The sequence below is a fragment of the Festucalex cinctus genome, chromosome 9, assembly GCF_051991245.1.
Source record: "Festucalex cinctus isolate MCC-2025b chromosome 9, RoL_Fcin_1.0, whole genome shotgun sequence".
Lineage (NCBI taxonomy): Eukaryota > Metazoa > Chordata > Actinopteri > Syngnathiformes > Syngnathidae > Festucalex > Festucalex cinctus.
The window spans coordinates 4,326,462-4,350,679 of NC_135419.1; the positions used below are offsets into that span (position 1 = coordinate 4,326,462).

Consider the following 24,218-nt stretch of genomic DNA (forward strand, 5'->3'; position numbering starts at 1 on the left):
GTAATCATTTTGTTTACTTAACAGTTTATTCAGTAGATTTTCAGTGTGACGTCTTTAAGCGATACAAATCATCTTCCAGTATTGAATTAGGCGTCGTGTACAAAGAATAAAAGTGCAAATATCTCTGGCATCTTATACTCTGAATTTTATTTTAAACCGATTAATTATCAGAATTTGAACGACCATGCGGAATGCCATGTTCCTGGTGGCGTGTTCGTGATGACGTATCCCGTGCGTAAAAGTCTTGTCTCACTGCCAAGACGCCATTTGGAGCAGTGAATGGATTTGTGGGCCTGCACGGTCATCCGCTGCTAAGAATACCTTCACACACCCTGAGTACACTCGATCCCCCTGACATGTGCTCCGTGGCATATTTATCATCGCACTTCTAAATGACCGCCTCAATATGAATGGCTGCTGCAGAGCGACTCGGCTGTATTTCATTTCTGTCATAGGCTCACTTACTGTAAGTGCTTTATTTTTGGGTCAGATGATCTCTCTCAAGCTACTGTAGATGCCCCACAACTGGCTTCAGATCTGTATGAATGAATGTTGCACTTATTATTTTTGTTTTAATTATTGTTTTTGTTAATGCAGCTGCGTGCAGGACATTTCATTTGGGACACAGCCAAACTCAACACAGTTTGTGACCTGATTTGTGGCCTCACAGAACACAATTCATTCCATCTCTAAGACGCAAGTGGACCACTTATTTAAAGGCACTACAATGCAGTATGTGTTACATTCAAGCCTGCAAGTTGAAACGTGTTCGGAATATCATGTTTCCTGATGTAGTGGCTGGAGATGGTATGGAATATTATCACGCAAACACATTTTTGTAGTTCTATAATGGTACATTTGACATGGTTTTTCATGCTATTAGACCCCCTGACATCTGGATTTCGGTCTGCTTTACTGCCACATGTTGAGCCCTGCTTAGATAAGCGGCTCTGTGTTGATGATTGACTCTTAGGATGTTGACGTATGGATTCTGCACCAACTGCCCTTCATCTGTGGTCCCTTCTAAAGGTTCCTTATTTTATCTCAACAGTTGTGTTTTTTGTTATGTTGTACTGGGAGCATCTTCTAATCTTTTGAAGCCCTTGTGTTCTTAAAAAGAAAGAAACAATATATTAATTCAGCACCATTGCCTATACAACCACAACAGTAAGCATTTTTATACCCCTTACCACTATGACGTCAATCAAATGTGAGTATTATTTTGGTTTTAGATGTGTCATGTATTCTATTTCATTAGGTGGTCTACTGAATTTCCAATTATTTCACTGGTTAAGGATAATTTGATATACAAGTGCTGTGCATTAAAATCCTGTTATCACAGAGAATTAAACTTGTATCTCAAGATACCGATATACTGTATAAGGAAATGTATTACGGGAAGTTTCAACATGTAGAACTTATAAATGGTCATGATTTTGCAATGTAATTTTGGTCAATAAGCCTAATTTTATGGACTAAATTGCTTAAAGATACAGTGTGTATTATTTAGTGACATCTAGTGGTGAACTAAGAGTGCCTCAGAGAGACCAAACTATGCAAGCCTCCTACCAATTATTGATTTGGTGTGAGCGAGCAGGCAGTTCGGCGAGCAAGAGTTACCTGGACTGGAGCGACTAGTGGGAGAAGGTAGTAAAGGCTAGCAAGCTAGCAAGAGCAAAGCAGAGGGAGACAAGCGCTGGGAGCCCGAATCACGGGACTCAGTGACGACACCACCTGCAGGTCCCAGCTGTGGAAGGTAAGTGCAGTCGACCCATTGGGTCAACACTAGCTGCAAACACCACCAGGGCTAACTATATTTTCAAATTTCTCCTTCGGGCATCGTAGCAGAAAGATGGCGGTGAAAAATGTCAGCCGGCTCGGCACGACCTATGTACTATAATTAGCGATGACTAGAACTAGGACTTATTATTATTATTATTATTATTATTATTATTATTATGTAAACGTGTTAGATGTTTTTTTTTCACATTGATATTACATTTTGCAGGCAATGTGACTTCCAATGCCTTTTTGAATGCTACACCGAAGCGAGGTCTTTTTTTCTCATGCTTGCGCATGCGTGTACGCGCGCGTACTGGAAGGGGAGGGCTCGACGAGAATGTCCATCACCTCTCAGAGGAGCGGCGCCTCCTCACCATGCCACACCGACGGAGAGTCTCCTTGCGTCGGATGTGAGAGATCCCAGCCAGCGTGTACATTGATGTCTCTCCCGTCCGAGTCCACTGGGAGCCTCTTGTGTTTAGGATGCGTCCTCCTCCTCCTCCGCTTCCTCTCCATGGCGCGCCGTCCTCTCTCCTCTGCTTGTCCCTCCTGGCGCTCCTCCACTCGGCTCAGTCGGCTGTGCAAGCCGCTGTTGGTCGACGTGAGTCTCTTGTTTACATCGATAATTGGCTTGAATGCGATTCATATTTTCCTATTTTTCTCGAAGGAGCGTCCATTATTTGTTGCGTTTGAGAGATGCTCACACATGCATGAAGCAATCAATGAACTATGTAGCCTTAAACAGCTGCATGCATTAAAGAGGTCGGGTATTTATAAAAGTTGCATGACGGAAAATTGCTGTATACACTCACTGGTCATAACAAGGTACACTTGCACAATCATATAGAAAAAAAATAGTCTACTGTTTTAGGTTGGGATCAACAGTGATTATGTCAATAACGCATATGGCTTCAGACAAAAGTGTCAGCGTGCCCTCCAATGTGCAATCTACAATCTAATCCAACAATGCAAACTCATCCAGACTTAAATTAGCATCATTCTGAAGGTGCTTTCAATGATATCACAGCAATATCGTTGCTACACAACAGGCAAGTGCACCTATTACATCATCTATAAATGTAAATACGGCACATAGTTTATTAAATCAGCATAAACTTGCACCAATACAGCACAAGCCTCCTTTAAGGCTGTCTTGGACCGATGAGATATGATTTGGCAATCTAAATTTAAGTCAAATGGGATGCTTCTTCCATAAAGCGGTAGAACTAGCCAAGCCAATAAATTTAAAGATAATTATGAACTCGTATATTGATTCAGGGTTGCCCAAGCTTGGAGTAGGGACCCATGGTTCATTTTTATGGGGTTGCCAATTGCCTGTGAAATAAAATAAAATAAAATACTATCTGTTTTACTGATCATTAATCAGGCTCAGAATTTCTATACAAAGTGCATTTTGATTCGTGTTTGCTGTGCGAAATGAACTGAAACATGGCAATGACTGCAGTGCATGGTATACATTATGAAAGTGGATCTGAAACAAGAAACAAATGTCTAGCTTGGTTCCACCATCCAGTAAAAAAAATGGTTGTTTGTTGATATATGTATGCTTTGTGATTGGCTGGCGACCAGTTAACCTCTCGCATGAACAAGCATTACAGAAAATAGATGAATGAATGAGTCCCAAGGAGGAAACGCATTTCAAATTTGTGTTAAAAAAAATGTGGAATGATGCGGAATGATATTGACTGACATGGAATGATGTTCCTGCGATTGGCTGGCAACCAGCCCATGGTGTCCCCTGCCTACTGCCCAGAGCCAGGTGAGATAGGCTCCAGCATCCCCCGCGACCCTTGTGAGGAATAAGCGGCCAAGAAAATGGAGGGATGGATGGATGGATGGATGGAATGATGTGAAATGACCTGGAATGAGCAGAACATGAAGTTGAAATCGGTCCAAAAAAAACAAAAACAAAAACACAGAATTTCTGGCTTTTTATTTTGGAAGTTTAAAAAAATGTAGTGGTAGGAATAAGCTGAACAGTTGGCATACGTTGAATCAGTTAAAAAAAAAAAAAAAAAAAACTATAGAAATGTGCATTAGGCCATTGGACCACAATCGCATGAACTAATTCATCTCACGAGCATGCACAGTATGCAGCCATCTAACGCCACCCCTTCGTGCAGGAGAAATCAGTACGGTGGAGAGTTATGAGATCACCTATCCCATCTGGTTGCATCCTCGCAGGCACAGCAGGTCTGCCGACAGAGAGGTGAGTCACTCCCACTATGTTTACGTCGCAAGATGATTGAAGACGCAATGGCGCATTATTTACTGCTCTGATCTGCTTCTGTGTCTTCCCAGCATCCTGCCGAGACTCAAGTGGTCATCTCAGCTGAGGGCCGGGAGCTGCGGCTGCACCTGGAGAGGAATCGGTGAGTCTTCTCGTATGTGGACATGCTCAGAATGATCCCATACGCATGTCACGCATTCATACGTCTCGCTGCAGTAGATTGGCTTCTTTGTTTGACCAAATGTTAATTGATGCACAGACATGTGGATGACATCAGGGTCTTCAGTTGGTGCACAGATGGAGATCACCAGTGATGTTCGGAGAGGGTTTTGCTGACACCCGATCTGTGCGCCTTTTGGCTAACAGGAAGTCAGATTGTGCTTTTAACATCCGACAATCTGTTGGTTCTGATTGCTTCCCACCGAGGAAGTGTGACGTTTCGATTGATAAGACGGCGTCTTGTTTCATAGCTTGGTGGCTTGTCAGTCAGCGTCTTGAGATGTTGAGGGGACACAAGTGCAATGGGAGGCTTTTGTGAACATTAGAAGTCTTTCATTCCTTCACCCTCGCACACACACAAACACAATTATCAAGTCATGACTCCAGTGAGTCTGACTAACTTGCCCCTGAGGGATTTACCCCCTATGTGCTCCCTTCTCAGCAGGTGGTCGCACTCTTAGATTTCCTACTAGGCAGGGTTGCTTCGGCAATCACTTCCTGGTGGAAAAACTAGATGTGGAGAACGCACACACACACAAAAAAAAAGAGAGCATGTCTCACGTTATTGCATTATTCACTTACAGGCCGGAAAAGTTTTGAAACTATTTTTGAGCAACTTCTCATCAGTTTCCAGGAACTTGAATTATTTCAGCATTTTACAAGCTTCAATTTAATTAGCTGAAGTTAGACTAGCAAGAGAAGTCATGTGGGGAACATGTTAGATCCATTTCTGAACACTGGATTCATGCAGAACAGAAGTCACAATGTTGTTTGGATCACTTTAAAATGGAGTGTGCACTGAGCAGAAGTTTTTTTGTTGTAGTGATTATTTGCCTGCTGCACACTTCTGAGTTGACACCTGTATTCCTACACCTGAAGAGATGCAACCCAAATGTGGCATTGTCATATAGATATTCATTTAATAACGTTTTTGTGGCTGTAGTTTGCCTCTGTTCCTCATATTCAGCTACACGAGAGGGGTTAAATTGTTTTTTGCAGCTCCTTAGTGGTAAACGATGCCCAGACTCAATCCATCTATCTTCCTTGTTTGGTATCTGCCGCAGCTTATACCTTAATGAAAGGCCGTGATTTGGTTAAAGGCCAGGGATGGCGTTCTGTGCTGACTCAAAGACGAGGATAAGGGATGTGTGGGGTGGAGGCGGTGGGGGTGTGGGGGGTTTGTTTAAGATGTTTTGAAGGGTTGAGATGAGTAAGGAAAAAGTAATTTTATTTGGGGGGAGGGGGGGGGGGGGTTTGGCTTAAGTCACCCACTCATCACTGGCCATATGACTATGTTTACATGCAGCCAATAACCATTTCAAAACCCTAATATTGTGGGCCATGTAAACATGCGCAAAACCCAGACTATTCTCTTATCCGGCCCCTGTGTAACCCCTTTTCTAACCCGAATATTTGGTCATTTAAACGTGACCGTTTTGTGACCGATTGGTTTGTGTGCACGCCCTATTCGCAAGGAATTTCGGTCGTTTGAGTACAGGAACTACCTGTATGTGTGGCAGCCATCTTACATTGCCATTGGCGAAGCGAGCCTAACTTGAATGTTCTCCGTTAGAGGTTTCACATATTTTTTGGCTCTATATGGTGAAAATGTCACAGTGTGTACTCACTGTATATTTTAGGGGTGTCAAAATTAGCACAATTTTATTTATTTATTTTTATTTATTTTATTTATTTTTTTTGAGTTAATGACCGCTCCTTACATGGAAAGCCAGTACTGGAGGAATTCCAGTTGCAACGCAGCTGACACGTCCATGTCAAAATTTAACAGTAATAATGCATATATTTGTGGAGACTGGTGTCAAGTTGTATTTTACAATGTTAAAAATGTGCAGAATTCATGTTAAAGATTAAATAGCCCTTAATATGAAAAGAAAAATGCACTAAGGTGTCACCAATGTCTTACAAATGCAATTATGCCGTCTAGTGGCAGAACAATTACCTCAACACAAATCAATATCACATTGTTGTTTTTTTTGGCTTTTCTCATTCACATTTAATTCATTGGTCAGTTTTCATGTCATTCATTACACAACAGCGAAATTTCCTTCAGTGAGTTTAGCTAGGTGGTTTAGCGTCTATCAACTACTTGTTTTATGGTGCTTTTTGTTTTTCTTTCCTTCTCCTCTGACATTCCCCAGAGATCTGAGGGCAAACATCCGTCTTCCCCCACGTTGACTGGTGTCATGCTTTGTGACCGCACAGCTAATGCTGACAAAATACACAAACCTGACCTCAGGTTCCAACCTGATGAATTTCAGGGTTAGGGTTCAGAGAGTAGGAGATGTCTTTGCTTGTGTCCCTGGTTCATAATTATGTTTAGTCTGCTCCAACGTCTGCCGGCAGACGTCTGTGCTTGCTCATGACGGACCGTGCAGTAAAAGCCTGTAAATCGTCCGCTGCCAGCGTCAGCCTCCTTCCTCTGCTCTTGTGCGCGGCGGTGATGTCATCTGATACGATGAGAGAATGCGACCCACTGACCCTAATCCATTACCCCACATCTCCTTCTCTTCTCCCCCCTCCGCCACCTCACTATCTCTAAGTACATTTGCAACGCTGCCCCCCCTCCCAACAGAAGCTGAACCGAGTCTTTGTCTCAAACAAAACGAGCCCGATTCAGCCAGCAATGTGCTCCTCAATCACAGCATCTGTCCTCATCTCGGACCTCATCCAAACTCGAAAAAGTCCCCTAAGGCCAGCACATTTATTTACCCATTTTCTTAATAGTCTTCATTAAAAAAAAAAAAAAAAAGGGCTTGCGTCATTCGGCAGCATAGAATGAAATTGAAAGGCTTTTAGATACGCTGCAAAATTTAGACACAGCAGGGAAGTGGCGTAACGTGCTGTATGAAATGTAATGAGCTGCAGAACAAGCTGAGCCGCAAGTTCAAGGGGTTTTACAAGTTAAGGGTAAATGTCTTTCTTCATCCTTCTCAGTCACTGTGCAGTACAAATAGTTTAGTTTTGATCACTTGTGTTGTTTATGCTTGAGTACAAACAACTGATCTTTGGTTCAGTTGCATATTTGAGTGCACATCTATGCTTGAAAAAATGAGCCTAATTGCTGGACCTAAATACACATATTTCCTTATTTAAGTACATATTAAGCCCAAAATAATTTTAGTTAAAATTATCATTATTTAATGGGTGAGTTTTAGATAAAAAATTACAAAGAAAAAAATCGGTAAAAAGGTTGATATATTAGATTTGAAAAAAAGTATTCATATACGTCGCAATCATCATTTATTTATTTATTTATTTGGTAACATCTAGAATAATTCTATACATTTATCAATTTTTTATTCACTAGATGAAAATGATATAATTATACTAATAAAATGGCTTTTATAAATAATACACACGTAGGTAGGTCCTCAGGAAATGGAAAAAAAAAAAAAAGACAAAAATCTAGTCTATCATGACATTTGTTAAGCAGATTTGATTGTATTTCCATGAATTATTATGTTTTCATATTGCTTTGCACTTTTGCCTCCATGTGGAGGAATAGATCGCATCCACCATATTTTTACTGACTTAGTATTTACAGTCCCGCGACCCTTGTGAGGAATAAGCGGTCAAGAAAATGGATGGATGGATAGTATTTACAGTAGTAAATGTAAATTGCAACAAAAACCTCAGTTACGCATATGTGGTTGATTGTGGCAAAGTTTCTCATTCGAAACCAAATGTTGATGAAGAAGTGAATATATAATTTCATTACAGGCATGCTGTGTCTATATGTCATGTGTTGGCAGCTTTAACATCCTGCACTGCGGTGCAAATGCTGTCATCCCAAAGGAGCAGTATCGGATCATAAATGTAGAGTGCAAGAGTTACTATGCGTTCATCCATTCTGTGTGATTATGAAAACAGCACCGGGCTAAAAACACAATCAATCATCTGTCATTTTGCCTGTAATTAATTCCGCCACCATGAGCGGAATGGTGGATGTTACATATGTGAGCAGAGAGCATGCGCGAGGATGGTGACATCAGCAAGCTCCCCATTAGCATTCAACGTTTGAAGTTCCCTCACAGGCCAAGTCATCTGTAAACGTCTGTTTCCCGTCTCTTACTTGCTTGGTGACTGCATCAACAGGCAACCATTGTTTCAAGTGGCGCGTCTCCTTTAGGGCTTCTGATGGGAGGGGGGGAAAAAGAAAATCCCCTTCTTTACTTTCTTTGTCTTTCATCAGTGATTATTATTATTATATTTTGGGAAAAACAGTGGCACCTCTTGTTGAATACCCCTTATGTGCAATGTGGAAATCAACGCACCATTAAGTAAGTGTATAGTGGAGATGGGGTGATGCTGACATCGACTCAAGTTGTTGTGAGTCGGTAGGCAAAATACTTCAAAGACCTCCACAATTCCACTCGCTTTCAATGAGGAAGCAAAGTTTGGGCACTCTGAGGTAAACTCTCAAGTTTAGGTGGTGGATGAGATCCGCCCAGAGTTCCTAAAGGCTCGAGATGTTGTGGGGCTTTCTTAGCTGTCATACCTCTGCAGCATTGCATGGACATCGAGGAGAAAGCCTCTGTATTGGCAGACCGGGGATGTGGTTCCACTTTTTTAAGAACAGGGACTGAAATGTGTGTCCCGCTCTTCATCCTTTTTGGTAAGGTCTTGCAGAGGAGGGTCCGTCTAAAAGTCGATTCAGGACCAGCTCTGCACCCTACACAGGGTCATCCATGGTGAATGGGAGTTCATCCTACATTTGTTTGGGTGGATGGTTAATAATGTTTGAAAGTTACTTAAACACTGCCTAGCTAATAAAGGTTTTGAGATTTGAAACTACTCAATTCAATTTTCTTAGGGGGAATTTTGTTTTGAGACGTTTTGGTAGGTTCTGCTCTCCTGATGGGAGTAAGAAGAGAACCTTACAGACGTTTTGAGACTAGTTGCAGGCTAGGTTTGTACAATATGCAGAATTCTTGTATACAATGGTGAACACAAAATGAAAGGTAAAATTCATAAAAAACAAAACAGCAACCTACTTTTCATTCAGCAAACCAGAAAACGGAATATAATGACATTTAAGGATATATCCCCCCTAAAGTGACTCTGTAAAGCTTCCTGCTATGGAACAAACATGAAGAGAATTCCAAAATCAAAAGGAAGAGCAGCACTGAGGATGAGTTCCATATGTGCTAATCCAGCATCACTTCTCTGTCTCTTCTCATTGCGTCATAGCTACAGATGGTTTCATGGATATTAGCAAAACTATATGGCAGGAGGAATAAGAACTGGGTTATTTGGAAGGGGTAAAAAACAGCTGTCGAGCAGAGAAGCGTTATGAATAAAAACAGGAAGGATGGGCTGATTGAGACGAGGAGGAAGACTGCAGACAAACATCTGGACCAGTATAATGCTCTTGGTGTAAATCTGTTTTAGTATACAGTACACATGGCTCATCATAAATAGTGCATAACGGTTTTGTGTACTTACTACTGATCACATGCTTGTTCCAACAGTACAATCATTAGTTGCAGTAAGCAATTTATTTTCTATCCTTTCATTCATTATGCGTACTGCTTACAATATCTAATGTTTAATAATATATATTGTGGGGGCTGTCATGACTGTCCTAAATATGTTTAGAATTGCCTATGTAAATAGATTAACCTAATTATACCACAAACCTTGTCTGGATGGATTTACAGAGCCTGTAAAAATACCAAATACTATTTTCCTCTTAGCCATGACTTTGTTTTCGACTCAGTGACCCATAGATACTTTTTTTTTAAAGGTATATGCAGGATATCACAATTGACTATTTATCTTTAGTTCTGCACTTACTGTAACATATGTTGAGCACTGCCAATAGTGATGTGGACCTTTTGTTTTATCAGTCTATCAACCTGCTTACTCTGTCATCAACCTCACAAAAAAGGCAAATTCTGTAGTTGTTAAATAGGTTCAACACAAAAAAAAAAATTCAAGGAGAGTTTGTGAATAGGCAGAAGCTAAGTGACCATCCAAAGTGCTTTGAAATACTGTAAACTTAAAAACTGTAAATTGACTAATTGTCCAAACAGGTACTATACATAACATTGAACTATCAACCCTCAGGCAGCTGTTGACCCCTGGATATCAGGAAATATGGTACTCTCCAGATGGACGTCGCAGGTCCTTCTCCCCTGTCAACATGGTAAGTTGTGAATCACTTTGGTGATATTTCACCGCAGAGATGACATGTAAACAGTCATGTCATAGGTGACACGGAATGTTCCGGTTATGTGCAGCATGCTGATGAGGAACAACCAAACATGGTGATGGTTGCACGTTAGTGAGCCGCATTTGTTGCTCTTCCAGAATCACTGTTTTTACCATGGAGAGGTTGCGGGCGTAGATGGTTCCAGTGTGGCTGTCAGCACATGCTCAGGTCTCAGGTAAGGAACACCTGAGGCGGGGGTGCTTTACTTAGAATATTTCATATTTTGTATATTGTCACTGATATCCCAAGAAAATGGTATAACACATTTGCTTCATCAATATTCGGTGTTATGTTGTGTTGTGTGCTCATGTTTTATGATGCTCCCTAAAACCTGAATAAAAGATCATTTGTGAAAACAAAATATCTTAAATCTATTGTGGTGGGAGGGGTTGTGCGTCCCAATAATCCTAGCAGCTAAATTCTCTGGGGACCCTGGCAGGGTCACTCATGGCAAAGAAGTCATAGGTGAGGGACCAGTCAAAGTACGGTTCAACGAACTTTCGATGAGAAAAATAGTTGGACCTATATTTCCCTCACTCGGACACGGATCACGAGGACCACCCTCTGGAGCCAGGCATGGAGGTGGGGCTTGATGGTGAGCACCCATTGGACCCACCCGGCCGCGGAAAACCAAATAGGCAACGTAGGTCCCCCGTCCCACGGATTCACCACCTGCGGAAGAGCCGAGCGGGGTGACGACCAAAAGACCTTAGCGATCCGATCCCTGCCTACAGATGCTCGTTTTAGGGATGTGGAATGTCAACTCTCTCGCAGCTGGCGTACAGTGCGAGGCAGAGAAGTTCTGAATAGCTATAGTGGGGCTTGCCTCTACCGACAGCTTGCGTTCTCATACCAGTCCCCCCTGAGAGGGATTGAACTCTCTTCCACTCTGGAATTGCTCATGTAGAGATGCGCCGAGCAGGTGTTGGCATCAGTGCTGTTTTTTTTTTGTTATGGGCAATGTGGGCAAACGCCCAGGGCGCAAACTGTATGAGGTTGCACGAGCGCCCTAACAAAAACCTAAAACCTAATAAAAATCCCATTACCCTTCACCTTAACCGGATACTGTAGAGTCTCGCCAGAGTCGTGAGGTTCAGACGGTCAGGAGACCAGAGAAAAAGTCAGAAAAGATCAAAAGAAAAGAAAGATAAATCAAAGTAAAATCCAGCACCAACCAAACACTTCCTGCCTTCCACATGGTTACAAAATCAGAGTCTTACGCCAACCCCAGAAACCTCTAAATTCCAACAAATTAAAGAGCTCTCAAGAGACCAGAGGAAAAACTAAAGAGAGGAAGGAGGGAAGGATAGATGAGACAGAGTGAGATCCACAGAAACTAGCACATCCAGTCCATCAAAGTGAAATCCAGCACCAACCAAACACCTCCTGCCATCCGTACGGTTACAAAACCAGAGTCTTACGCCAACCCCAGAAACCTCTAAATTCCAACAAATTAAGGAGATCTACATTCCTACCTTCACCTATGGTCAAGAGCTGTAGTTCTTGACCAGAAGAAAAAGATCCCGGATACAAACCTCCAAAATTATTTTTCCGGTGTTGTTCGCTCTTCTCCTCCACATTGAGAGAAGCCAGATGAGGTGGCTGGGGCATCTGATTCGGATGCCTCCTGGATGCCTCCCTGGTGATGTGTCCTGGATACGTCCACCGGGAGTAGGGCCCAGGGAAGACCCCAGGGCAACCTGACCTGGGAACACCTCAGCATCCGCCCGGAAGAGCTGTGTGAAGTGGCTGGGGACAGGGAAGTCTGTGCTTCTCCGATAGGCGGAAATAAAGGGTTGAACAGATGGATGGGAGGAGACCGGCGTACCGGGAGAGAATCCACAGGGAGAACATGCTAATTCCACACAGGAAGGCCGGAGCCCAGATTTTAACCCAAATTCTTGCAGATGTGCTCACCAGTTACCCACCATCTTGAATTGAACTGTATTCATTTGAATATAGGATTGAAAAGGATTTGGAAATCAATGTAGTATGTTTTTATTGAGGTTTTATACAATGTCCAAATTTCAATGGAATTGGAGTTTATTAAAATTAAATAAATAAATAAATAGATCAGTGAAATCCTGCTTCTAGAAACACTCTTGGATTGTGATTAGTGCTTTGCATTAGGTTAGGAGGTCTCAGCTTAGTCAGGAGATCCTGTTTTCTCTCTCTCTCTCTCTCTCTCTCTCGCTCTCTCGCTCATTCTCGCTCTCTCTCTCTTGGTTTGGATCCAATGCTTGAGGCAGTCGAAGTCTCATGACGGAACTCGGCCATATGTGTCCTTTTTTGCCCTGTGTCTGTTCCTCTCCATTTAGATGAATAGAGGAATTCTAATAAAGTTTCTTAGGCATGGGTGGGTGTCAGACCTCTCCAGATGTTTAGCGCAGCTGCCCGAACTGCTTATGTTCCTACAGTATGTAGCTGACCCCTTGTCAAATCTGATCAGAATCTAAGCATATCAATGTTTAACACAAAAATAAAGTAATGGATAAATAAATAATGTTTTAAATTATGATTTGTAACACAAACAGGATCAAATAATTTGCCCATATTTCTCTAAAATAAAATCTAAAGCAAAAAGACCATTGGACTGTACCAGGGGTCAACCCCCATCCCACACTAGCAACACAGATCCGCCTTGTAATGATTTGCAACCGCTGGATGGAACTGTTAGTCGTGCCATTTTATTTCCCCCAGGGGTCTCATTTCTCTAAACGCAAGCGTCAGCTACCTCATTGAGCCCGTTTCTACGGATACGCCTCAGCACGCCGTCTTCAGAGCCGAGAGTCTCCATCTACCTCCTACAAGCTGCCTTCAGCGCCATAGTAACGAGGAAGCCCTTGGCACCTTCCTCCATGGGATGACCTCAGAACAGAGGTTAAGGGTGAGTGTCATCTTGGGCTGGACTTGGAAAAACGCCGTCTAGAATTATTTTATAACCACGATACCAATCGATTAAAGGAACGAAGAGATCTGAGTCAGAATATGAAATATGTGGAGTTGCTGTTGGTGGCAGACAAGGCCGAGGTAAGAATGCTGTCACTATTTTAAATGTGCATATTTACAGCCAAAGCCTCAAGGAGATTTTATGAGTAATAGTTATTTCTAGTGGTGTAACGGATCACAAAAGTCACGGTTCGGTTCGGATCGGATCACGGATTTGAGTCACGAATGGGATTGTTTTTGGATCAGAAAAAAATAAATAAATAAACAAATAGAACATTTGTCTTCACTTATTTTGTATAATGCTTTTCCCCAATCAATTAAAAAAAAAAATGTCTAAAATCGAAATGGCCATATTTTTAGTTGTGTGCTTATTTATTTATTTATTTATTTATTTATTTATTTATTTATTTTTATTGGTCAAAAGTGTTTTGTAAAATAAATTAAGACAAGTATCTATTCATCTTTTTTTTTTTTTTTTTTTTTTTTTAGGCTGTTCCTAAACAAAGGATGATCAATAAATACATCTCTGCAAATGTCAATAAAAACTGAGGCTGCTCGGATACAATTCTTGTATGAGGTGTAAATCTGTTTGGAGTTTACAAGTTGTATTTCTTCAATAGTGAGAGGGTGAAGAACAATGTTTGGGTGCGTCTTATTTGCTGTTAACCATATGTGGGTTTCAGTTTGACAAACATGGGAGTAGTCTTGAGAAGACCCAACTGAAATTACTGGAAGCTGCCAATTTAGTTGACAAGGTAACTTTTTTTTTTGTTTTTTTTGTATAAAGTGTAGATACTACAAGTACAATTAGCATCTTTATATTATTTTCCCCTTATGTTAATGTGCCGTATCCACACACGCAGTACTACAAGGCTTTGAGCATCCGCGTGGCGCTGATCGGTCTGGAGGTGTGGACCAGCCGGGACATGATCAACGTGTCCGACAACCCGCACAGCACCCTGGCGGCGTTCCTGTCCTGGAGGCGCAAACAGCTTCACACGCTCCACAATGACAACGCTCAGCTCATCACGTCAGTGTCTCGATGTGAACCTCATTTTTGATTGTGAGAGGGAGAGTTGCGTCAAGACGACGTGAAGTTTTAAGTCATGTTATGTCAGTAAGTTAGAATTTTTGCGTACAATCTGGTTGTCAAATTAATGTGCACGTTGTGCCACCAGGGGGAAGTCATTCCAGGGCACCACCATCGGGTTGGCACCTCTCAAAGCCATGTGCTCGGAATACCAGTCTGGCGGAGTCAACACGGTGAGAGAGAACAGATGGTGTAAATTTTGAACATTTTCTGTGCATGTCTGGACTGTAAGACGGGTGGAAATAAAAATATCAGGTTTCAGAAACTCTGTAGTGATTACACATCAGCTGATGTGACTCTCATTCATCCCAAATTTTAAGTTAATAATTAACTAATTTGCTCCCAAAAACGCATAAAAACGTTTTATTTAATATAGTACCACCGTCCCAAAAACGTGTTTATACGTTTTTGTTTTTGTTTTTGTTTTTGTTTGTTTGTTTTTTAATGCTAGCGCATGCAGTAGGCTTTAATGCGGCTTAAACCAATGGTAGCTATTACAAAAACTGGCGAGATGGCAACAGAGTATAAGAGATCAGCCAGGGCCATGTTGCAACACACTATTTTGTGAATAATGATTAAACTTAGCTATATGCTAACGCTAATTACTGCAAAATGGAAACAGATATAAATGTACTTTTTTTTTTTTCTTGATGAAATAAGAGACTAATATTTCCTTTGGTAGGTTCCATGTTTTTATAGCAATAGAACACAATATTCTTTTTATTTAATTGTTTATTTATTTATTTTTTGCAACATAAAGATGTGGCATTTTCACACAAAGTTAAGTGCGTATTCCTGAGGACATCCAAACATGAATTTTGAAAATGTGTCTCTGCACTTGTGATTGTGGAAAAGGACCACTCGGAGTCAGCTGTTGGCGTGGCCGCCACCATGGCGCATGAGATGGGCCATAACTTCGGCATGAGTCACGACAGCGCTGGCTGCTGCCAGGCCAAAGCGGAGGACGGCGGTTGCATCATGGCAGCTGCTACAGGGTAACGACGCTCGGGCTTTTTTGTTGTGGTAGATTATACAACTATGATGAAGTCTCATGCAAAAATTTTAGATCCGTGTCCCGATTTATAGGTCACGATTCAATTCAAAACCAATTAATCCCGATACAAATCTATTAATTAATTATTGCAATTTTTTTTTTTTTATGCTAGCGGCTATTTTATTAGTGCAATTTAATTTTCATTAGGGATGTTTTGGCCTTCTATGTTTAAAATCGATGCTAATTGTCAGATGAAGGGGAACTTAATTTGCTTGTGAAGCGATCAATGTGTGCTTGCATTAGCAAGTAAGAGCCTCAATATTGTTATTAGAGATTGTAGGTGGTTTATATGCATTGCTGTTATGTACAAAAGCGAAATATTGTGCTTTTATTTTTAGTGCTTTTTTTTTTTTTTTTTTTTTTTTACAATATTGTGATCTTTTTTAAATATCGCCAACAATATTGGGATAATTATCGTATTGTGACCTTCATATCGTGATAATATCATATTGTGATGTTTGGATATCGTTACATCCTTAGTAATTATTACTGTTCCTGTGACAGGCATCCATTTCCACGTGTATTTAACGCGTGCAACATGCGGGAGCTGAAGAGCTACTTGAGCTCTGGAGGAGGCAAGTGTCTGTTCAATGAGCCAAACACCCGAGCAATGTATGGAGGACAGCGCTGCGGCAATGGCTACCTGGAGGACGGGGAGGAATGTGACTGCGGAGAGGAAGAGGTCAGCGTTGGCATCGCCACGGTATTAACGGTAGTTTTTAATGATGAGAGTTCTCATCGCTTCCTTTCGACGCAGGAATGTACAAGTCCCTGCTGCAACGCAAACAACTGCACTTTAAAAGCGGGAGCCGAGTGCGCCCACGGTGTCTGCTGTCACAAGTGCAAGGTATGAACCTCATTGACAATGTAAGCGTCGGGTGAGCGGTCACGTCCAATCTCCCCCTTTCGTGTGAAGCTGAAGAGCCCGGGGGTGCTGTGTCGGGCCCCGTCGGGCCAGTGCGACCTGGCCGAGTACTGCGACGGCAAGACCGAGTCTTGTCCTGCGAACTTCTATTTGGTGGATGGCACATCGTGCGCCCATGGGAAGGCTTACTGTTACACTGGCATGTGCCTCACGCTGGAGCAACAGTGCCGAGCACTCTGGGGACCAGGTGGGTCAAAAATGAAGTACAACCTTGTTGTGATTGTTGCACAAAAATTAGGTAAGGAGTAAGGATGGGCGAGTACCGATAGGCACCCAGCCTAATTTCAAGGTATCAATCCTCACAAATTGTCCACCTTCTTTTGGACGTTTTACAATCAGGAACTAGAAATTACAAGAATAGAACATTGCCTTTAATTTCATGCAAAATGAAATGCTGTATTGGGATATACAGGGCTTTATTTGAAATTATCTGTCATGTAAGTTGAAGTTTTATGGATCCAAACTGGTGGTATTGGTATATGGTATCAGTGACTACTGAAGAGTTGAGTACTCATACTGGTATTGAGGATAGTTTTTAACCTGAATTTAAAAGCGCATTTGCACTTTATTGCTTGCTTTTAAAACCTTTTTGAGTCATTTGAATAACTTTTCTATTTCTGAATTTTCAAATAATCCATCCAACGATGCCAAAGAAAGTTTGTAAGATTGTCAGCCTTTAATCGTCAGTGCGAAAGGAGCTCGTGGCCAGCTTGTTGTGTTACATTAGCGCCCTCTTGTGGTTGGTTTCAGGATTACTTGTAGTCTAGCAGTTCACCCTGTTGAGAACAAGCTATTTCCAATCATTTTTAAAAAAAAAAATATTGCTCTATAAGGAAGAAGTTATTTTATTTTATTACATTATTATCATTATTATTATTATTATTATTATTATTATTATTACTATTATTACTTTAATTGGATTTTCTATGCTGCTTATCCCGTTCAGGGACACAGCTAACTTTGGGCAAATGGCAGACTAAACCTCTAAAGTTTTAGTTAAAAAAAATAAATAAATAAAATAAAAATGCAAAGATTTTTTTATTTATTTATTTTTTTATTTATTTTTTATTTATTTTTTATTATAGAGACAAATTAATTCATAAGCAGCCGACACAGTTTAGTTAGAGCTGTTACTGCTTGTAGCAATGACAGACCCTCAGGACGTGTTGCTGGCTGGTGTCCAGGTTGACACCGAGACGGAACTTCCCTGGCGCATCTTTGTTGTATCACAGGAGTCCCACACAGAACAGAGTGAGGGATGCCATCTGCTTTTCCATCAGGTGGTCGGATAACACGCCGTGTGCTTGGATGTGTGCGTGCGTGTGTCCTTTGCAGATGGCCGTCCGGCCCATGACGTGTGTTTTAAGAAGGTCAATGAAGCCGGCGACATGTATGGCAACTGCGGCAAAGATGTGTTGGGGAAATACAGAAGCTGTAAGGAGAGGTGAGATACACATGTTGCAAAATATAAAAAAAAGAAAATGAATTTGATGATACCTTTTTGTTGTTTGCGCCAGAGATGCTAAATGCGGGAAGATCCAGTGTTTATCTTCAGCGTCCAAGCCGATCGAGAGCAACGCCGTTCGCATCGAGACCACCGTGAGTGTGGGCAGCGCGCGGGTGCAGTGCATGGGAACGCACGTTTACCAGCTGGGCCAGAGAGACGAGGAGGTGCAAGGAGACACGCTGGACCCGGGCCTCGTCATGACCGGCACCAAATGTGGAGACCACTCCGTGAGACTACGATAACAGAATCGTTACGTGTTGTCAAATCCCGGCCCATGATGTCCGTATTTCACTTTCAACAGATTTGCTTCAACGGCGAATGCCGCAATGCGTCTTTCCTCAAAGCTGATGACTGCCATTCCAAATGTCACGGACATGGGGTGAGTTTTGTGTTGTCACAAATCTATTTAAAATTCTAAGTAATTTAGCTTTTTTTCTAGATGGCCCTGGTTGATCTCCTTTGCTCTGCTGCCACCTGCTGGCCGTTTGTGTAATAACTACCATTTCTGCAACCATTCTTAGCAGTTGAGAGGCTGCATCAAAGCCTTCTGTATGCTCTAGCATAAAAAACAAAACAAAAAAAAACGCCTACATACGTCTTTGGGACAATTAAAACATTTAAAAAAACAAAAAAAAACGTATTTACACTTTATTGGGAGCAAATGAGTTAACTGCGATTGGCTGGCAACCAGTTCAGGGTGAGCCCCGCCTGCTGCCCATAGCCAGCTGGGATAGGCTCAAGCACCCCCTGTGACCCTTGTGAGGAGCAAGCAAGCGATTCAGAAAATAGATGGATGGATGCTCTAATTAACCTTCATTTGGTGTGTGAAATGCAAATTATTCACTATTATTGAATATTATTATAAAATAAAAAATATCAATAAATGTGTCCCAATAATTGTGTTCTGTAGACCAAAAATGTTGTTCAACTGAAAGGTCGTGACAGGAAGTTGTCGTCTCCTCATCTCTCGCCAGCTGTGTAACAACAACCACAACTGTCACTGCGAGAGCGGTTGGGCCCCGCCCACGTGTACCCAGAGGGGGCCGGGCGGGAGTGTGGACAGCGGACCTGTCATCAGTCACGGTGAGGCAACGTCTTTCAGCATGATATGATGAATAGAAGATGAAGAGTTGATCGTTTGTTTTCCAACAGGCAACCTCCTTCCAGTTCTGCTGGTCCTTCCTCTGCTTTTCTTCGTGGCGTTGGCTGTCGGGCTGTGCTTTTGTTATAAACGCAAACTCCAGCCACTTAAAACATCCGCTCCACGACCTGTACCGAGGTAGCTAAATGCTGAAATCGTCCTCCTGAGTTAGTTTGTATTTTCTCGACTTGCTCAAACATTTTTGTGTTTGCACCTCCAGTTGTTCGGTCCCAGTGGAAGCCAAACCTCTGCATGCGGACGCTCACGTGAATGGGCACACCAACCCAACATTCTTGCTCAAACAACAAGACGTGGAGCAGCAGGTAAAGACTCGCATCAGAAGTCTGTTTTGGAAATCAAACATCATAATCCTGGATTTGCTGTTATCAGCACGTCTGCCCCAATTTTCATTTTCATTTTGACATATATCGGCATCGAACATTTTGAAAAATCATAGGAATTATAAAAAAAAAAAAAAAAAAAAAAAAAAAGTGTTAACTTCAGGGAACTAATTATTTAAATTTTCAGAGATGCTGCTGACCCTGGAAACTCTCTCTCGCTGCACCTTCTGTTTTTGTTTACTGTAGAAACCAATGGGGAGCTGTTTACTTATTTTTTTATTTATTTTTATAAGAGATGCTACTGCCACTGGGAGATCCCTGAACTTTTTGTTAAATTTTTAAAACAAACTATTATTAAAGGGATACTTGACTCAGTGAACAATTTACAGCAGTGAAAACCTAATATTTTGTCCAGAATGAATTTGATAACTTCATTATTTTTCATGTACAATTAATACCTTTTAAAAAGTATTTTTTCTTTTTGCTGTCGTCTGATGATGACATCACCTGTGCTGAGGAAGTTTGTAACCTGTTTTCTGGGTTTGGTCAGTAAACTGAGCTAAGATCGGTCGTTACCTGGATCCTCAGCACAGGTGATGTCATCATCAGTAGCAGCAAGTAGAAAAATTACTTTTTAAATGTAGTAATTATACCTAAAAAATAATGAAGTTATTACATTCATTTATTAATATTATTATTATTATTATTATTAATTCAATATCTGGTGTAATAACCTTATTTATTGATTGATTGATTGAATTATTTTCTATTTTATTATCTGTTCTTATTGCTGCTGGACATGTAAATTTCCCAGAGGGAGTGTTGTTGTTTTTTTCTAAGTTTTGATGCCAATATTTTCCCTTCTGTTGTGAAAATGAATATCGGTTTTAAATATCGTTTATCTGCGTCCTTAACTGCTAATAATCAGCCATAATTTTATATATATATATGTATATGTATATGTGTATATATAGGCCTATCTCCACTAGTATTTGCACACATTAGTAAAATGTGGGGTTTTTTTCCCCACAGAGAAAATCCTCTCCTCATCTGAGCCAGGCGTATGCAACCCGACCCAAACACGTTGCCGTGCGTCCTACCGTGAAGCCTCCGCCTGTGCCCGTGTTGGCTGCGCAGGAAAATGAGTCTCGGAGTCTTATCCAGAGACGATCCTCATTTCAGAGCAACACTCCCTTTAAAGATGAGCCGAGGCGGAAGCAGGCTCCTCTGCCGCCTTCATCTGCACTTTCACCCTCCGCACCCCGACCGGAGCCGCCCGACAGGCCTCCGCCGCCTTGTCCTGGCGGCAGACCGGCAGCGGTCAGTAGTCATTTGTGGATTTACGCCAGGGGTGTCCAAACTTTTTCATTTGAGGGCCACATACAGAAAATCAGAAGGACGCAAGGGCCACATAATGTTATGAAGAGAAACTGTGTTTAGTCCTCAAAATTGTACAAATAATTTATTTGTGCTTTTGCCTATTTAGAAAAATGCTACCAATTTATTTGTAATATGGCAGTAGGGTAATTATTTATAGTTTTGGAATTTGTATTAGTTTTCAGGGTTGTTGTGTCAAAAATCCTTAGTTTTTGTTTAGTTTGTTAGTTTCAGTATTAGCATTAGTTGTTTTTTTTAATGTGTATTTCTTGTGCGCAATATTTAAAGGGATACTTGACTTATTTGACTATTTTTGGCAGTCAAACATTAATATTTTGCCTATAATAAATTTGATATTTTCATAATTTTTCATTAATGAAAGTATCAAATTAATTAGCGCCAAATATTAACTTTTTATTGCTATAATGGGCTAAATAAGTGAAGTATCCCTTTAAATAAAACCATGGGAACAATGCATCTTTTGGTGCTTTTTTATTGGCTGCTGCTAGATGGCGTCACTTCTGTGTGACATACTTTCAAACGTCATTATTCCGGTTTATATCAAAATTAATCTACTAAAAATCACATTTAAAATCATCCCCATGTATTAAATTAATTACCAAAGACTAAAACGAAGGACATGTTTGTTAGTTTTGTAAACATAAAATGTAGTTTCAGTTAGTTTTTTATTTTATTTTGGTAACAATATTGTTTTTTGTTTTATTTATTTTAGTTTTAGTTTTTTTCCATTAGTTTTAGTTAACTAAAATAATCTTTAATGGCGCCTGTTTTTTGATACCCTCCCTTCTTACTTTGACCATCTCCAAACATTTTTGTTTTATTTTATTTGAACTGAGTCAAATGCTATTTTCAGCATATGTCACGGGCCACTGAAAAATGGACGGCGGGCCGCAGTTTGGACACCCCTGATTTACGCAAAGCCCTGCGTGAATGATTAACTGTATGCCTTTTTTTTTGTGACTTAAAGCAGCCGTTGAGAGGCCAAATCGTCACCGCTGATGTGCTGCTGAAGGGAAAGGCTGCTTTGGCGCCATCTGCTGAACATAAAATGCCATTCAGGTAAAACTCCACTACAACATACAAGAATGAAAACCATAATAATGTGTCGAGCATGCCAATCAAAAGTGTTTATTGTAAAGACGTGTTGCATCACATTTCATTGCGAAACTTCGCTCTTAATCGTATCGTCTCCCTCCTTCCAGATCTTGAACCTCAGGGAGGTGTTGAGGAACAATTTGCTCCCGTGGACGCCCTGGACCTGTGTGGACTACATTCGATTTATGCGGTGGCCAAGCGTGACGAAATGTGAACGATTTCAGATGTCAGCAGTGTTGGAACAATGTTGCTGGAGTATTTATTTCCAAAGCAAAGAAGAAATGTGAATGTTTACATAATCAATTAATCATGGTGCCTCTGAAAAGAGTATCGGCCGTAAATGGATATCTTATGCGTTAAGTAAATATTTGTGGGTAATATTGGGGTTTAAACTGGACTCAAGGGGACCAGTTACAGAGGAGATGCATGTCATTTTGATCTGGGTATTTTTATATTATTTTTAAGGCCATTCTATATTTTATGTGGGATTTTTTTTTTCTTACAGTTTATTTGAAGACTTTTGTACATAGCGTAAATATTCTCTAAAATATTGTCATCTCTACACTCCTGGTGGTGAGATTTTTGTTTTACTCAAATCTTTGGTGCTTTCATTTTCACGTCTGTTAAACTTCCTTAAATTGCAGTATTGTTTTAATTTAATCAAAAGTGCAATCCGTGTAGATGAAGATGATATGTTGCTTGTCCTTCATGTATGCATCATTGTCAGTGGTGGGCATTGCAGCAGACAAATGTCATACAGTACTTTGAAAGACTTTGGGAAGCAACTGAGGTTCTAACGTGGAAACACGGCTGCCATATTGTGTCTTCTCCAAAGATCTATGCAAACTCAGGCACTGCGACTTTGAATTTTCAACTGGAATTCAATAAACTGTTTCACGTTTCACCTTCTTTGTCACCTTTTTTAAGGGTTCACACTTGAACTGACGCATCATTCTTTGGATTCCATTAATTGATTTCACCTTTTGTTTGTGTTCTAGAAAATGAATGGATGAATAAAATAATGTTTACATGATGGAAGAATCAATCTTTCTGCAACCGGTTCACACAGCCTCACGATCTGCTGCTCTCCAGTGATTCCTGTAACACGTTACTTGAGAACTCGCATCATTTGGAGAAATGACTTGCATTGCGTTCTCTAATGATGCAATTAGACTATGGCTACTATTCAAATATCACAAAACGTTGCTTTGTAGAAAGTATTGACCTCTACTTGCAGTTAATGACAATACATCCATCCATCCATTTTCTTGACAGCTTATTCCTCACAAGGCTCGCGGTGACAATACATACAGACTACAGTACTGTACTTAAAAAAGCAGTACCTTTCACCACTACAGGTGATTGCCGTTAACCGCCTGCAGGGTGCAGCAGTGAGAAAGAATTGACAAAACAAACAGGACATGCTACTCAACCACTCCTCACGCACGTATTGTGTAAAAAAAATAAATTAAAAAAAATGTTACTGAATAATAAAATACAGGAAGGCAGCCGATAACATTATAGTACTCACGAAAGTCACTAAATAAATATAGAACACAAAAAGGGAAGCTGGTATTTACAGGTTGACATTGTGTCTGAGGGAGTGACATCATCATCATCATCATCATCATCATAGATAAACAGCAACAGAGTCAGAGAGATTTGCGTTTTCAAATTGGATTATGTCCATTTTTGTCTTTTGTTTTTTTTTAACATTTATGTGTGAGATTAAACTGAATACAGACGTGAAAAAAAAAAAACAGTTAAAAATGTACTGTTAAGTGTTTTTCACAGGACAGCGACGAAATGCTACTCTTTAACAATGCACTTCTAATTAAGTGGCAAACTTGTCATTTTTGTGTTAAACAGTCTTGGGTGAATGAAGTCTGGGCCTATGTGATGCTGTTCTTTAGTCCTTTACGATTCACTTTCTGTAGGTGCCGTCTGAGAAATGTGCTCGTGGCTGGATTATTAAAGACTGTCGGTTGGGTGTACTGCGTCTCTGGGTGTCTGCCTCTTGATGTGAATAAATGGAGAAAATCTTATTTGTGTCTGCATTCTGGGATCCTACCTCGTCTCAGCACACAACAAGCTAGAAGGGCCTATTAATGTGTCTCGACTCGAGGATGACCCTCCAAAGAAATGATATGACACTTGAGAAGCTTAATTGCAAGCGCCCTCTCCCGCTGAGCACAATTAGTCCGACTAGCGAGTCATTTCCTGCAGTGATT

General features: G+C 40.9%; 1 protein-coding gene across 9 annotated transcripts; it reads left to right on the forward strand.

Moving 5' to 3' along the window:
* Positions 1–119: 119 nt before the first annotated feature.
* Positions 120–22,870, forward strand: adam19b (ADAM metallopeptidase domain 19b). Of its 9 annotated transcripts, none has more exons than XM_077532351.1 (25): positions 120–1,029; positions 1,598–1,756; positions 2,103–2,383; positions 3,927–4,012; positions 4,105–4,175; positions 10,343–10,421; positions 10,586–10,662; positions 13,188–13,374; positions 13,452–13,517; positions 14,120–14,191; positions 14,300–14,466; positions 14,615–14,699; positions 15,382–15,521; positions 16,085–16,262; positions 16,338–16,427; positions 16,497–16,692; positions 17,841–17,949; positions 18,023–18,239; positions 18,314–18,391; positions 18,987–19,095; positions 19,165–19,291; positions 19,374–19,476; positions 20,527–20,814; positions 21,860–21,951; positions 22,095–22,870. In XM_077532351.1, the coding sequence occupies exons 3-25, from the start codon at positions 2,266–2,268 to the stop codon at positions 22,099–22,101; spliced, it is 2,742 nt and encodes a 913-aa protein (XP_077388477.1). In that variant the 5' UTR covers positions 120–1,029; positions 1,598–1,756; positions 2,103–2,265; the 3' UTR covers positions 22,102–22,870. The 9 variants fall into 9 exon arrangements, 7 of the variants coding, with proteins under 7 accessions (XP_077388477.1, XP_077388478.1, XP_077388476.1 ...); XM_077532352.1 differs by having other exon boundaries at positions 120–807; positions 884–1,756; XM_077532350.1 differs by having other exon boundaries at positions 120–1,756.
* Positions 22,871–24,218: the final 1,348 nt, after the last annotated feature.